Below are 15205 nucleotides of genomic sequence, written 5' to 3'. Positions count from 1 at the left end.
TTTAGTAAGAAATTGAGAAGGCGACCCCAGTATGGAACCGTTATGGATGGGCCTGTAGAAAAAGTTACCTAATTAGGGCGATGCCTAGCGCAGGCGAAAAGGGCTAAGCCGCTAATTTGCCTTGCGGGCGGGTGATCCCTGCAATATGATTAGCTTAGTACGGCCCACCTCCAATGAGCGTGGGTTTCTGTGACTAAAAACATCTGTGGCGCGATCTTTGCTGGCTTAAAATCCCTGCAATCGGTGGGGTCCACCCAGGGGATGTCACCAATCAAGCGAGCCCGTCCGGGAATGCCCAGTAGATTTGTCTTGGCACGCAAGATAAACGTCCCAACTCTCATGTAATTGCATTATTGAAATTATCGATCGGCTCCGTCTTTGCCAGGAAAGTCCCCGGATTCTCCGACTGGGGGACGAGGAGGCGACGATGTCGGAGCGAGAGAAACCCAGCAGGAATGAGATTTAAAGTTCCGCTGAAACCCTATTAGTCCCGCTCGGAGTCGAGTTGCCGTGGCGTAACGGATGCGGAAGCCTCTGCTATCTGGGCATACGACGCTGTTATCTGGATGATGATGATGATGATGATGATGATTACTCTTATGAACAGTATTGTGTAGCTCAATCAGTATCATATGATTTCTTCCGGAGGACATTGGAGGACGATGATTCAACTCTTATCAGTAAGACAAGATAGTTACTGCATATCTTATAGATTTATCATATCCCTAGGTATGGATAATGCAAGGAGCACCCATGCTGAGTTGCCACGTTGGCCATTCCACGGTTCTTTTTTGCCACTGTGTGTCAGACTGCGGGATTTAACACCCCAAATATTACTTCCCCGTACCCCATACTCCATACTCGGTGTCCGGAGAGGTATTCCCATTTACCCTGTAAAAAAGCCGGTGCGTTTACTCGATCTACTTTCCTATTTCCTCTTCGCTGCGCTGCTGCTTGTGTCTTCTGTGGCTTGTCCATTGAGTCATCTACTATACATCAACTCGTGCGTTCGGTAAGTATGAAGGTATATATAAAAAAACAAAAAATAACCCCTTCCAAACCCAGTGTCAACAGAAATATTAAAACCAAGAAAGAAGAACAAATTGGGAGGGGGAAAAGAAGAGAGTCTTCTAGAATACATGAATACTGTTATCCCGTGGTATGATCATATGCACAACTTGACAAAAGAAAAATAATAAAAATGAAAAAAAAAAAAAATCATCGAGCCGGGTGCTGTGGATTTAACGGTCCAGGAAGTGGACCGGCGTTGGACCCCTGGCTGTACACCCGGTGGTGGCTAGACGCCCCATGCGGTCCGGGTACTGCTTCACCTAGTGATCCAGGGCCTGCCGCTCGTGCCTGGAGAGGGTGCACCGAACCAACGGCAGGTGCTGGACCACCTGGCCCATAGCCCATCCCACCTACAGGGTTTGGCTGCAAAAGCGCCGGAGGGGTGTATGAACGGCCCATTGACATCTGCTGGGCTCCTGGGCCCGCTAAACTCCCCACCCTGGATCCTGGAAGCTGTGATGGCGGCGGTGGTGTGTTATGACCGTACTGAGCACCCATCAACCCAAGCGACCGATGAGGCTGCGGTTGCTGCAATCCACCAACCATTGGTTGCGCGTGTGGGTATCCTTGAGGGGGACCCCCGGGGAGCTGTTGTGGGGGTGCACCAGTCATTGAGGCTGGGGTTGGTGGCGCCGTTGAAGCATACGATGAAACAGGGGCGGGTTGACGTGACCCCACACCAAGAGCATTCACGGAAGTCTGCATCGGAGTCGTCGAAGCCCCGGGACGTGAAGAGTACGCAATACCACCACTCCCTCGCTGGGTAGGCGAGCCAATCGTTGATCGGTACATAGGAGCTTGAGATGTAAGGTCGCGGGATCTGGAGTCTGCAACTTGTGTGTGCGGCGCCGGGGACTGTGCATAAACTGAGGCAGAGTAGGAAGGAAGCTGAGAAGGTGCCGGAGATAGAGTCGGCGCAGGAGATGGAGCACTCAGATTTGGCAGAGTTGGTCCCGATAGAGACTGACTAGAGGTGTAGGGGGAATAGGGAGGTTGGGGGGCTAGAGCTGCAGGAGTACGGTTGTTCGGTGCTGGAGGACCTGGCGGTGGTTGTGGTTGCTGCTGGCCTCTGGGGTCGAATCGCGCCATCCACCCACTATCCGCAGCTGTACCGGAGCCACCTGACATAGAGCTGTACGACGGGTAATCGGAATAATGACGGGATGGTGGCAGATATTGACTTTGCTGAGCATAAACAGGACCCTTGACTTCCTCGGATCGTGCAGGTGGAGGTTGCGCAAGTGATGATGATGACGATGCGTACACAGACCGAGACGGAGAAACAACGGTCGCTGAAACTGGAGGCTGATCACTTGCGAACCGCTTACGAGGCTGTGGTTCCTCCGGCTCATCATTTAGAATGCTCATGATGTTTGACCGCTTGGCAGGGACTTGACGAGGTGGTTCTGGAGGTTCCACTCGGGCAGGTCCCATCCTTGTGGGCTCCTTGGACGGTGACAAAATTGGGGGTTGGGAGATACCCACATGCTGGCCAGGGAGAGGATAGTAGGGCCTTTGGCCGACAGAATCGCGCCGGATAGGAGATATCTCGGCCTCGTGTCGTGGGGACGCAGGCTTAGTAAGGCTAGACTGGCGGGAGTGCGAGCCAGCGGGCTTTAGCGCGGGAGGAGGCTGAGCCTGAGATTGAGCCCGGGACTGCATGTATGGTTGCTGCTGTGAAGGCGCCGCGCTTTGCCCTGGAAGTAACGGTGATCCGTGCATATCAACATTGGAAGATCGGAACCCTTGGCCGTGGAGCGGCTCCATCCGGGTCATGTCAGGACCAGAGATAGCAGCTTGGCGTGCGGACATTGGAACCTCCTGAGGTCGAGCTGCCGTATGGGTTAGGACCGTCCCTGTGATATCGCGTCTGTCGTCAGGGAAATATCCTAAACGTGGGCCAGGTATTCTATTGGCAATGCCAGTTGGGCCGCGGGCCGCTCGGGAGCCCTCTTCACTCATACCAGTTGCAGAATGGGAAGCAATCGGTGCACTACTAGCCTGTGCTAGTGGGGGGTATCTGGAAATGCTACGCTCCTTCTCCTGAATTGGGCGAGCATGTAGAGGTACCTGCTGCTGTGCTGGTGGACCAGTATGCTTTGATTTGGGTGCAAGACGGGCATCATCGACTTCAGGAGTGGCTTCGGTATTCGGAGCAAGGGGTCTGGGCATAATGATAGAGGAGGGTGTTGCTTCATAGCGGCGTTTCGAGGTAAAGTTGGGCATCGGAAGATGGCCAGTGGCCTCTCCACGGGCTTTCTTAGCTTCGGCATCAGCTACAATGTCCTCGAAGTCCTTTTGGCCCGAGTCGATCCGTCGCTGAAAATAGTTTTTAACCTGTAAAACCGTGAGTAAGAAACCGTAGAATCTTATTTTGGATCTAGAGGTGATGCCAAAAGAGAAGGGAGGGGTTGATCACACCATCACCGTAGTCTTCGTTTTCATAAAGTTCGAAATGCCCTCAAAGTCCCGACCAAAGTGGGCCAAAAGTAACGGGAAGTCGCGCTGCTCGGGCACAGACCAATAACTAGTGGGCTGTGGAGAGGAGTAGTTCACCTCCGATTGACGGGTAGTTGCAGTAGGCGTCGCAGTGCTACTATCTGGCTCGGTTGACTCAAAGACATACATGCCCTCTTTCTGGCGTCCTCTGCCAGACTTGGCGCGGGGGGGCGCTTCGATTTGCTCTCTTTCAGTTGACTCCTTAGGTCGAACGGCGGTCTCACTCGCACGTTCTACCGATGGCTCCAATATCTCTGTTTTGGGGATAGGGGTCACGATGGTGGTAGAAGATGCGACGGTGGCTGCTGCCGGAATCGTTGGGTTGAGTTGCTCGGGCTGTGGTGTTTGTGGTGCTTGCTGTTGCTGTTGCTGGGCCGCTTTGCCTCGTCGACCACCGCGAGTGCCAGCACCCGACCGGGGTCCTCGTCGTCCAGCAGGTTTCTCTCCCTGCTCGCCATCCCTGGCGGCATTTCCCCGGCGGCCATTGCCACTCTGCTCGGTGTCGGCGGAAGAGTCTCCAAACGTAGGAGCCGCAGCACGGCGTGGGCGACCAGTATCTGTGACCGGAGTTGGCTCTTCCTCGCCGTCATAATCAGGTTTTACAACACCCAAATCGGCCATAAGCGCGTTAGACTTGGGTCGGGCCGATCTTTTTGCTCGGCCCCGGCGACTCCACCGCTTATTTAGTTTCGCCTTGTATTTGATCTCCTCCTTCGTCAAGTAATAATGAACAATACATTCCCTAAAGTCGCGTTTAGGTAACGCTTCCGCAATTTTGCCCCATTTCTTGGGATATGCCATGAACGCGTCGGTAAAGATCTCGTGCTCTTCGGGCGTAAAGTCGTTAGGAGGCGGCAAGAAAGCAAACACATCCATAGCTTGGGCTGGGTCAACAATGTTGTTGGTGTCTTTGTAGATACGGGCCTTGGCCTCTCGGGGGTCAAGCATGTCCGGAATGACCGCCTCGCGCGTCAGATCTGGTTGAGCCGTAGCTTTGTTTTCGCGGCGTCTCTCGAGTTCTTCCTGCGCTGAAATTTCCGAAGCCCGGAGAGCGTTCTGGAAGTCAAGCTCACTGTTGCCCTTATACCTCCGACCCTCTGGAACAGGCGTAGGGGTAACTGTCAGCGAGGGAGCCGGAGGCGGAGTCGGTCCTGGGGTAACCGAACTTCTCCTGTCCTTTGCGCGGTCGAGTTCCCAAACATTTATTCTCCATGGTTTGTAGTAGGATAAATAATCCATGCGCAGTTCTGTATTCTTCTTTGCAATTTCTTTCCGTCGCTCAACCAATTCTCCACGGAACATGTCTTTTACATTTTCGTACAGAGTAGAATTCTCGTGGTAAATATCCAGATCGGATATCGGGGTGGGGGGTCCAGAATTGAGGAAGGGCAGGTGCTCGATGGAAAGAGCGTCCGGCAGTGAATCCAGAATCATTTTGGTGGGCGGTTCCTGGTCTTCTTCAGTCTTCTTCGTCTCCGACTTGAATTCAACGGGGGGAGCGATTTCGGTCTCCTTGATTGGCGCAGCGGCATCCGGAGGCGGCTGAGGTGTCGGCTCCTTCGTGGGCATTCGCTCGTGGGCGATCATGCCAAGCAGTTGGATTCGCATTAGCAGAGATACAACGGTTGGGTCCTCTAACGGTGGAGGAGGTAATTCTGCGCGGAGAGCCTTCATGTCCTTTTCAAAAATCTTTTTGCGTTCTTCGAGGTACTCCGGGGTGAAAACGTTTTCATCCTCATCCTCGTCACTAGACCGGCCGAAATCAGGTATTAGCACACTATTTCGCTCCCCAGCGGGTTTCTCTGCTGCCTCCTGGATGGAAGGGGGCTGAGGACTGGCCACACGGTCTTTGAGGACGGCGGGAAGTTCAGGGACAGCGATAGGTTCCTTGTCAGCGGGCGCGGTTACATCATTGCTGGTATCCATTTCATCCACATCAAGCGCTGCCGGCGGGTCATCATCGGGAGCTTTTGTCTCCCGTTTGCTTTCTTCGCTAATGGAGAAGCCTCGGTCCTTGTTATCAATGGAGTCGCGCTTGGCCGTGATGGTGGGGCTAGGCCCCGACTGCGATAATCGATTGTAACCGGGCCGAACCCACTGTTTGTTGGATTTCGCTGGTCCACGCGAGGTTGCAGGTCGTTGCTGTAGGGCACGAGGCCCAGTCGGAATATTGGTGGCGTGCATGCGGGGGGATGTCTGCAAAACTGGCGAGGTTGAACGTCCAGCCAAAGGTAAGGCTCGCGCCTCGTCCGGCATGGGTACTACTGCCGTACTCGACTTGCTCGGCGAAGATTCGGGAGTAACTGCAGGCTCCTTGGCGGCGACCATCGCTGCCGGGGCAGTCGGGGGTGAAAGATCCGCTGGCTTTGGAGGAGCACCGGTAACGATTGGCTGTGGTTTCAAAGTACGCGCAGGGCCCTCCAGTTTCACCGAACCCTCTCCGCTTTCATCGCCCCTAGGTTCATCGCCCCTAGGTTCATCGCGCCGAGGACGTTGATCTAGGGCATGTTGAGGGGGACCACGATCGGCTTTTGGTCCGGTTGGGGGTTGCATTGGGGGTCGTGGTAAATGTTCATGACGGTCTTTCTCGGCTTTGGGTAAGGAAGTAGTAGGGGGAGGGACATCAACTATCGACTTTTCCGTTGATAAGTCCGGAATGGGCGCGGTGACGGTGCCAAACGCAGGAACTTGGGGGGCAGCAGGTGGAGGAGAGCGTTTGACAACAGGGGGCAAAAATTCCTTTGCAGCAGCCGGTCGGGCAGCAGGGGGCAATGGTTCAGAACGCTCCGGATCGCGCCATGAATCTCCAGATAATTTTCGGGGATGTTCGACAGCGGATTGCTCTGGAACCTTGTCGGGGGGTGGTACAGACCCCGCGGAGTGTAAGGATGGAGAAGCGGATGGAATGGCTGGGTTGCTGGGGATTCGAGTCTCGTTGCGACTCGGGGGGGGATCCCGCTTCCAAAGATCTGCTGGTCGGTCCCGGTCATCACGTTCAACCCGACGGTCCAGCTCCTCCCGTCGATCGAATTCCCGGTCTCTCTCACGTTCGCGTCTATCAAGCTCTCGGTCTCGATCTCGATCCATCACAATCCGCTCCCGTTCCCGGTCTCGCTCGAGGACGCGTTCTCTATCACGCTCTCGTTCTCGCTCGCGCTCTCGCTCCCGATCCCACCTCACATCGCGCGCATCGCGCGACCGGCTTCGACGGCGAAACGAATCACGATCGTCCATGTAAGGTAGCCGTCCGCGTCCGCGTCCAGCCTCCCATTCCCCCCGGCCCCGGCCCCGGATGGGACCAGCACGAGGATGATGACTCGTTCCAACCAGTGGGCCATCAGGTGCCGTCGATGAGACGGACATCAAGCTATCCCGGGAGCCCCGACGCATCCGTACCATGTCTGGATCGCGAGCCAGGGGTTCTCGCATGTCTCGAAAATCACGAAGCGGCGGCGGGGAGCGCGAACGACCGCGGCCGAACCCAACTCGGGGTTCTCGAGGGTCGAAATCATGGGTGCGACGACCCCAATCCCGGTCGATATCACGGCGAAACGGTGGCGGTGGTCCATCGCGAAGATCTCGAAAATCACGATCCCGTTCTCTATCCCGGTCACGGGGATCACGGTCCCTATCCCGAAAATCTCCACGGCCGGGGTAGTAGCCTCGACCTCGACCACCGAACGGAGCGCCGCGCGGAGGGTCAATCAAGGCCTTGGGAGCCCTCGGGGGCTCCCGACCGATGGGTAAGTTGGCATCATCAGAGCCACGAGGGCCAGCGGGGGGTCGACGGTCACCAAAGCGTTGTGGGGAGCGATCACGGGAGTTATACCCAGATGATGGGGGATATCGCGAAGACATCACCAGACCATGCTCGAGGGTATAAGAAGAGGGGAGCAGCCTGGGAAAGAGCCTGCGACCGAGCGATTCGTTAGTATCAGCAGTACCCAAGCAAAAGACGCAACTTCCAGGCCAAGGAATTTCCAGGGAGCCCAAAAATGATGGCAGCGCGACGGCGAACAATGACTGGGTGGGGAACACGTGATCTTGATAGCGTGCACGCCGCACGGGCCACTCAGCGGTATTATCTAATCGGCCCCAACCAAATCGGGGAATTTCCCAAACGGGGGATAGCCTCAGGCGCTGGGAAAAGATCCTGGATTCCGGGCGTGACTGGAACCGGATGAATGATGGAGGAGGAGTCTGAGTGGCTGGCCGTGTAGCACTTGGCCCAGATTCCCGTCTGAGATGGCCTTGTTGGAGTACGGACTAGTACCAGGTATGTCGTCTGCTCCAGCCTTCCTCCTGCAGTGCTTAGGCGGCGGCGGCACTCTCCCTCATTGCCCACTCGGGATGGCGCTTTCTCTCGTGAGTCTTGGAAGGGGAAACCCCCCCCCCAAAAAAGAGAAATAAATAAAGCAAAAGAATCTAAATTGTAGGAAATAAAAAAAAAATCATCTTTCTTACCTCCCGACCGAGCGTAACGTGTGTCAAGCAATTAATCACGGTAAGGACAGCTGCAAGGAGTTTCAAGATGGCAACTGCTAAGGCCTGAATCAGGTACCTAGAGGCTAGGAGGCTAGACGAGGATCCTTCACCAGGAAGAAAGAGGGGGAAAGGGATGGAGCTGCAAGAAGAGGAAACGAAAGGAGAGAAATGGGAAAGGAAGAAAGAAAGAAAGGAAGGAAGAAAGGGGAGGAGACAAGATGAGATGAGATGATGAAGATGGAAAGAAAAGTCCCCAGAGATTCAGTTGATGATGGATCATGAATTCGATTCATTTGAGTGGATTCCATTTTTTGTCTCTAAACCCCTTTGACTCTAGTTATTAATTACCGATTTTCTTTTTTTTTAATCACTGATTTTAGTTTTTATTTTTGCTTAACTATTTTGATTTTGATTTTTAAGCGTCGCATGGAATTTTAATGAATGCCTCAGGCAGATCTGCAAATCACATTGCCAGTCTAGCCGGAATCAGTTAGCGTGTGTTCCGTCAAGGCCTCAGGCCTCTCGTTCTATTTTTTTTTTTTTTTTTTTTTTTTCCCTCCCCGCACCCAAAAAAAAAAGAAAAAAAAAAAAAAAAAAAACCGTTTCCTTTCATCCCACCTTGAAATCATTTAAAAAAGTTGTTGAATTTTACAATCCTCTATTATTCTTAATCAATATATTCTCTTTCACTCTCTACACATAATGTCACAACAACAGCAACAACAACAACAACAACCAGCTCCTCCTTCCTCTGCTACCAATGCCGTTCTGGTCGCCTCTGAGCCTGTCCCCGAGGGCACCCAGGAGGTCCGCGGGGTCGACTTCGAACAATTCCACGGCCGTGATATTACTGTCGCTGAGATGGTCGACCAGATGAAATACATGGGCTTTCAAGGAACTGCGGTTGCGGATGCTGTCCGGATTATCAACGACATGGTATCATTCTTTTTTTTTTTGTTTTTTTTTTTCTATCCTTGACATTGTTGGCTGGCCTGACTGGATCTATGTTCTCGTGGCTTAGCGTGCCTATCGTCACCCTGAAACAGGCGACAAAACGACCATCTTCCTCGGTTACACCTCCAACCTGATTTCCTCCGGTCTCCGGGACACCCTCCGCTACCTCGTGCGTCATCGCCATGTCTCCGCCATTGTCACCACGGCCGGCGGGGTCGAGGAGGATCTTATCAAATGTCTGGCCCCTACCTACATGGGTTCCTTCACCGCGTCCGGAGCCGGCCTCCGAGCCAAGGGACTCAACCGCATCGGGAATCTCATGGTCCCCAACAGCAACTACTGCGCGTTTGAGGACTGGTTGATCCCCATCCTGGATAAAATGCTAGAGGAGCAAGAAGCCGCGAAGAAAAAGGCGCAGGAGACTGGGGACGAGGAGGATGAACTACACTGGACTCCGAGCCGGATCATCGAACGGCTCGGGCACGAGATCAACCACGAAGACTCGGTTCTCTACTGGGCCGCCAAAAATAACATCCCCATCTTCTGTCCCGCCCTCACCGACGGCTCCCTCGGCGACATGCTCTATTTCCACACCTACCGGTCGTCCCCGCAACGACTCCGCGTCGATATCGTTGACGATGTGCGCCGCATCAACACCATGGCGGTCCGCGCGGCCCACGCGGGGATGATCATTCTGGGCGGCGGCGTGATCAAGCACCACATTGCGAATGCTTGTCTGATGCGGAACGGCGCGGAACACGCGGTCTACATTAACACGGCACAGGAATTCGACGGCAGCGATGCTGGGGCGCGTCCGGATGAAGCTGTTAGCTGGGGGAAGATCAAGGCGGATGCTCAGTCGGTCAAGGTGTATGCGGAAGCCACGGTGGTGTTCCCCATGATTGTGGCGGCAACCTTTGCACGAGCTACAACCGATAGTGACGGAGAAACTCGCAACTGAAACGACGGGATGATTGAAAATTAATGACTGATGATTGATGATCGAGTCAAGTGGCGGAAAGGGGGGGGGGGGGGGGGTTTAGCACAACGCCCTACATTACTCGTAGCCAGAAAACCCAGGGAATAGATCGACCTCGAAAAAAGGAAAGAGAAAGGACAGCGGTGGTGATACCCCGCTTGACACCTCACCTGCCGCTCAAGCGTGTCAACACCTGCCACGCAAGAGAGAGAGAGAGAGAGAGAGATAGAGAGAGCACGAATCAGCGAACAAAGTTCAGGAACAGAAAAAAGGAAAAAGATTAAATTGGTTCCAGTTGAGAAAATTGATTTGAGGGAAGAGAGAGATCCGTCCCGATCATCCGAATCCGAGGATCAGAGAAGCTCGACCAGGGAACAGTAGGAAGGTTGAAGATATCGAGAAGAAGAGAAGAAGAGAAGAAGAAAGTAAAGATGCCTTCTTCAAGTGGCAAGTGAAAGTTCTTCTTTTCTTTCGTAGAATAGAATCTTCAAGACAACCAGCGGTGAGCCTCTTTCTCTCTCTCTCTCTCTCTCTGATTTGGCTGCAGTTCCGCCTCATTTTGCAACGACAGCCTTGATTTTCTCTTTTCTTTTCTTCATCATCTCTCTCTTCTTTCCATCTCTCCATCTCTCCATCTATTTCCTAATTCCTTCCCCTCTCCCTATCAATTCGGATAAGCCTAGCTAGTTTCTTATCGTGATTCTAGACTCCGCCGCTTTGCTTTGCCCGTCTGCCTGATCGGACTCGACTTGAATATAGCTTCTTTTTCCCAGGTTGTTATTGTCATTTCTGCCTTTGATTATCTTTGGCTCGTCCTTCTTTTTTCAACTCAGACTCTTGTCTCTTTTGGTTTTTGTCTTTCTTCTCTCTCTCTCTCTCTCTCTCTCTCTCTCTCTCTCTTACCCCATACTCCCCCACCTCCACAATGGACCCTATCGATCCTACAGTCATCCCTCCTCCAGTTACTCTCAGCTTAGATACTCCTACAACGGATCCCAATATTACTATTCCCATCGATATCACACTGGAAGAAACTCCCCGACCTCCACCAGAACCTGTGCTGGTCGACCCCCAACCCCCAGAACCGCAGGAGGCCCCTGCGCCAGACCCGCCCGTCGACACTCAGGAGGAACCTTCCACAGAGTCTAACCCTCCAGAGCCGGAGAATACCCAAGAGAATACTCAAGAGAATGCGGAAGAAAATCCCGAACGAAATAATGAGGCGAATGCAGAGGAAGATGCCTTCTGGATAGACTCGGAAGAAGATACCTCAGTCCCGGACGAGGCCGAAATGAAAGAGATCGAGTCACAGGCCGAGGGTGACTATAGTGCTCTCGAATGTAAACCCCCCCCCCCCCCCTCTTCCCTCAAATTACCATTTAGGTAGCATCTAATTCTCGCAGACAATTACTGGGAGAAGAATTTCCACCCCGACCTAGACGATCCCGAGTACCGCCCCATCGAAAAGGCTCGTCTAACATGGAAGATCAACGGGGTGAGAGGCACCAAGGAGCAGCCAAATCACATCAAGATCATGCGCTCTCCGCCCGCATATATTGGTGGTTACTGGTGGACCATCAAGTTCTTCCCTCGCGGGAATAATGTTGGCTCCCTGAGCATCTATATCGAGTGCTCGCCCACTATGCCCAAGGTCGACAACACGTTCCCCGAGACCGAGTTTAAGGTCCTTCGCGGGCCCGCTGACACAGTCCTCGATACAAACCCGCCGGAGATAGATTTCAAGTTTGCGCGCACCGAAGATTCCCAGGCCTGGATGGAGAACTTCAAGTCTCAATACCCTGCAGCGGCCAACCAAGCTGAGTCGGCCGCCTCTGAATCCTGGAGAGTGTCGGCCCAGATTGGAGTCATTCTATACAACCCTGAAGAGCCCCGCACCGGTTGGATGCAGTCCTCCTGCCACCAGTTTAATTCACACAACTTGGATTGGGGATGGACGAATTTCCATGGGCCGTGGGACCAGATCCACCGCCGCCAGCGCGGCCAGCGACAGGCCCTCCTCCGCCATGACTCCTTGGCTTTCGATGCATACATCCGTATCTTTGATGATCCCACCCGCTCCTTGTGGTGGCACCCCAGCGACTCCGAGCCGACCTGGGATAGTTTGAGCCTGACCGGCTATCGCCCCCTCGGCGATTCCGTCATCAACCACAGCGCCGAAGTCGCCGGTCTAGCAACCTGGATGCATATCGCTCCATTCTGCAACATCATCCAGAAGGTCAATGTGCTTGAGCATCTGACAAACTGTGATGTGAAGCCCAAGCCGTTGTGTGATGCCTTACAGACCTTCCTGTGGCAGCTCCGCTCGCGCGGCCAATCCCTGCAGTACGTCGACACCGATCCCATCACATCCACCCTCCGCAACCTCCATGAGTATTCCAGCGACGTGTGCGAGTTCTGGGAACGGTTACGCCGAACCCTGGAGCTGGAGCTTGCCGGCACCGAGGCAGTGAAGGAGCTTGCCCAATTGTTCGACAGTCCCTCCATTGGCACCACCCTCCCGGATGCTATCAACACAGTGCCCACCGATTCCAACTCCCCCATCTGCATCCCTGCCGACCAAGTCCAGTCGACCGCGGAGGCTTTCCGTCACTACCTCGGGGCCAAACCGGGCCGCTGGGTGTTGCCTCCGATTCTGCACCTCGAACTAGGCCGTCAAAAGCTAGACAAGGCGGCTCGCCAATGGCGCCTCCTCTATAACCGGGTGGATCTCGACGAAGAGTTGGACCTGTCCCCATTCCTCCTCGATGGGCAACACGGAAAATATGTGCTCTATGGATACATCGTCCACCGAGGACGGCGCACGTCCGGCAAATTCTTCAGCATCTTGCGCCCCGGTGGGCCCGGCACAAAGTGGCTCGCGTTCGATGATGGCAGCGACAATCGTGTCGAATGTTTGACCCGGAAAACCGCACTCGGGCCTCACCTCGGCTTGGATTCCTCGCAAAAAGCGGACCACAAGACCGGGCACGATGTCGCCATTGCGGTCATGTATATTCGCAGCGATGTGGTCAATGATTTCCTCCCGGGCCCGCAGGGCCCATGGGATGTGTCGGAAGATCTCAAGGAATACTACGAAAACGGCGCCATCAGCCGTCCCAAGAAGTCGTCTAACAACAACAAGACAGTGGAAGAAGAAGAAGATATTCAAGTGGAGGTTTACTCGTTACAGAAATATGATGAGCTGGGCAGCTTGTTCGATACCTATGACCTCATGTCGCAAGCAAAGGCCGCTAAAAGTGTCATGTATCTGACCGTTCCTCGCTCCACCAATCTCATCGACCTACGCAAAAGGATAACCACATGGGCCTCGACCAGGACGGACAAAGAGATTAGTCCCGAGCACGTTCGCCTCTGGCAGATTGGCCACACCCGTGATCGGTTTGGGCCAACACTGGCATTCGCCCGGGTTTCGGATCTAACGACTACCCTCGATCAGCCCCTGGAGTCTGTGCGTTACTGGATGCAGATAGTGTCGGATGGTGAGTTAATGCTTCGATTTGTCTTAACCATGGACGATTGCTAATCCCAATCACAGTGGACGCCAAGTATTTTGCCATGAAAGATCCCCACTTCCCAGTCACGGTGAACGCCAAATCTGAGGAGGCTGTCATCGAACATCACGGCTCCGAGTCTTCGGACGAAGGACAGCCGGCGCCAGAGACTGGCTTTGCCCAGCCAAGCTCTTCGGCGAATGCTTCTCGGAGCCATTCACATGAAGAGAGCACCGAAACCCCTCCTCAGCCTGCGCCTCAGCTTGTGATGGAGGCGGTCAACAATGAGACCACAGAGAATCCCACCACACCTGCTGCTAGCGAGGAGCCCGCTCAGAACGCGACCTCTTCCGATTCAGTTCCCCCCGAAGGTTCTTCCAACGAAAATGATGCCGTCATTGCGGCGATCATCGCCCATGATCTCGAGCAGCTTGACGAAAGCCAGCCTTCTGCCACCAATCCAGAGCAGGACACTGGCGCAGCGCCCACTCCGGAGGGCGAAACTCCCGAACAGCCTGTCGATGATGCGCAGCCGCCCACCACCCCAGAGGAGCCAGAAGTCATCTTGCCAGTGGAGCATGTTTACTACTACATCCAGCTCTTTGATATGGAGGCACAAGTCTTGCGGACTGTTGGGTCCTTCTTCTCCCAAAAGGAGGAACAGATCAAAGCCGCCATCAAAAAACACCTCGAATGGCCCGCCACCAAGGACTTTCAGATCTGGCAACGCGTGGACGGCACTACCGTCACCACCATTGCCTCTGCCGAAACCTTTGAGATGTTCGTTCCGGATGGGACATGCTTTATCGTTGGCGACAAGTTGAACAAAGACAAGTAAGCTCTCTCTCTCTCTCTCTCTCTCTCTCTCTCTCTCCCATCCCATACCTGCTAATCGTTATCTTCCAGGCGAGCCCGACTAAACGAAGCTGGATCCTTTGCCAACCCCGACCAACTGGTTCGATACCTATGGGCCGAGTCTCGTCGCCACCCAACTCGCGCCTTCACCGGAACGAAGACCATCGACGCCACCTTTACCAGCGAGTTCTACAGCGGAGAATTCATGAAGGGTTACTTCCACGGCAAGGGTAAGCACATCTCCGACTCCGCTGCTACCTACGATGGTGATTTCGTCCTGGGCAAACGCCACGGCAAGGGCATGATGGAGTATCCCACGGGCGACACATACGACGGAGACTGGTTTGAGAACCAGTGCCACGGTCAAGGAACCTTTGTCGAGTGCAAGACCGGCAACAAGTACGTGGGCGGCTACAAGGACGGCAAACGCCACGGCAGGGGAATCAGCTACTGGGAAGTCGCGGACGAGGAAATGGACCTCTGCCAGATCTGTTTCGGAGAAGAACAAGACGCTCTGTTCTATGACTGCGGCCACGTCTGCGCGTGCGTGGCCTGCGCCCGACAGGTCGATATCTGTCCCATTTGCAGGAAGAATATCCTAAACGTGGTAAAGATCTATAGGACCTAGTTAAGCTTCTCCAGGAATTTCAGAAATGACTGCATCAGTATACGAAGATCGACAGACTCCGCCCCCCCCCCCCCCTTTCTTCTCTCTCTTGCTCTCTCTCTCCTTTTATTCTTTCTTCTTAATTAGCATTGGGAGAATATGGCATACCCGGGAAACTTCATTTTTATTTTTGTTCAGTTTATCTTAATCATTCTCATCAAGATGATTGAATTGGTTTTGGTT

The 15205-nt window shown here is 53.9% G+C and overlaps 4 protein-coding genes across 4 annotated transcripts; 3 read left to right on the top strand and 1 right to left on the bottom strand.

The window, feature by feature from the left end:
- Positions 1–750: 750 nt before the first annotated feature.
- P175DRAFT_0480071 (MYB DNA-binding domain protein) lies at positions 751–7772 on the bottom strand. The gene is made up of 2 exons (XM_040895418.1): positions 3493–7772; positions 751–3408 (listed from the first exon to the last, which is right to left on the bottom strand). Exons 1-2 carry the CDS (start codon positions 7426–7428, stop codon positions 1219–1221), a joined length of 6126 nt encoding a protein of 2041 aa, XP_040752613.1. The 5' UTR covers positions 7429–7772; the 3' UTR covers positions 751–1218.
- An 882-nt stretch (positions 7773–8654) lies between these two features.
- On the top strand, positions 8655–9147 carry P175DRAFT_0250436 (uncharacterized protein). The gene has a single exon (XM_040892697.1). The coding sequence runs from the start codon at positions 8758–8760 to the stop codon at positions 9031–9033; it is 276 nt and encodes a 91-aa protein (XP_040752612.1). The 5' UTR covers positions 8655–8757; the 3' UTR covers positions 9034–9147.
- Positions 8884–10208, top strand: P175DRAFT_0501857 (deoxyhypusine synthase). The gene is made up of 2 exons (XM_040897258.1): positions 8884–9966; positions 10066–10208. Exons 1-2 carry the CDS (start codon positions 9263–9265, stop codon positions 10094–10096), a joined length of 735 nt encoding a protein of 244 aa, XP_040752611.1. The 5' UTR covers positions 8884–9262; the 3' UTR covers positions 10097–10208.
- A 705-nt stretch (positions 10209–10913) lies between these two features.
- Positions 10914–14983, top strand: P175DRAFT_0493499 (putative MATH and UCH domain protein; the record flags this gene model as incomplete). Its single annotated transcript, XM_040895968.1, has 4 exons — positions 10914–11328; positions 11392–13488; positions 13545–14334; positions 14407–14983. 4 exons carry the CDS (start codon positions 10914–10916, stop codon positions 14981–14983), a joined length of 3879 nt encoding a protein of 1292 aa, XP_040752610.1.
- Positions 14984–15205: the final 222 nt, after the last annotated feature.

This window comes from Aspergillus ochraceoroseus (genome assembly GCF_002846915.1).
Source record: "Aspergillus ochraceoroseus IBT 24754 chromosome Unknown P175scaffold_4, whole genome shotgun sequence".
NCBI classification, from domain to species: Eukaryota; Fungi; Ascomycota; class Eurotiomycetes; order Eurotiales; family Aspergillaceae; genus Aspergillus; species Aspergillus ochraceoroseus.
Note: the sequence above shows the minus strand (reverse complement) of the source record. Positions and strands in the feature narration are given on the sequence as shown.

Bases quoted from the DNA above. Each gene is read 5' to 3' on its own strand.
- P175DRAFT_0480071 (XM_040895418.1), bottom strand. From the start codon at position 7,428: ATGTCTTCGCGATATCCCCCATCATCTGGGTATAACTCCCGTGATCGC. The intron at 3,409-3,492 runs GTGTGATCAACC...ACGGTTTTACAG, and splicing joins AAACGAAGACTACGGTGATG to GTTAAAAACTATTTTCAGCG.
- P175DRAFT_0250436 (XM_040892697.1), top strand. From the start codon at position 8,758: ATGTCACAACAACAGCAACAACAACAACAACAACCAGCTCCTCCTTCC.
- P175DRAFT_0501857 (XM_040897258.1), top strand. From the start codon at position 9,263: ATGGGTTCCTTCACCGCGTCCGGAGCCGGCCTCCGAGCCAAGGGACTC. The intron at 9,967-10,065 runs CTGAAACGACGG...ACAACGCCCTAC, and splicing joins AGTGACGGAGAAACTCGCAA to ATTACTCGTAGCCAGAAAAC.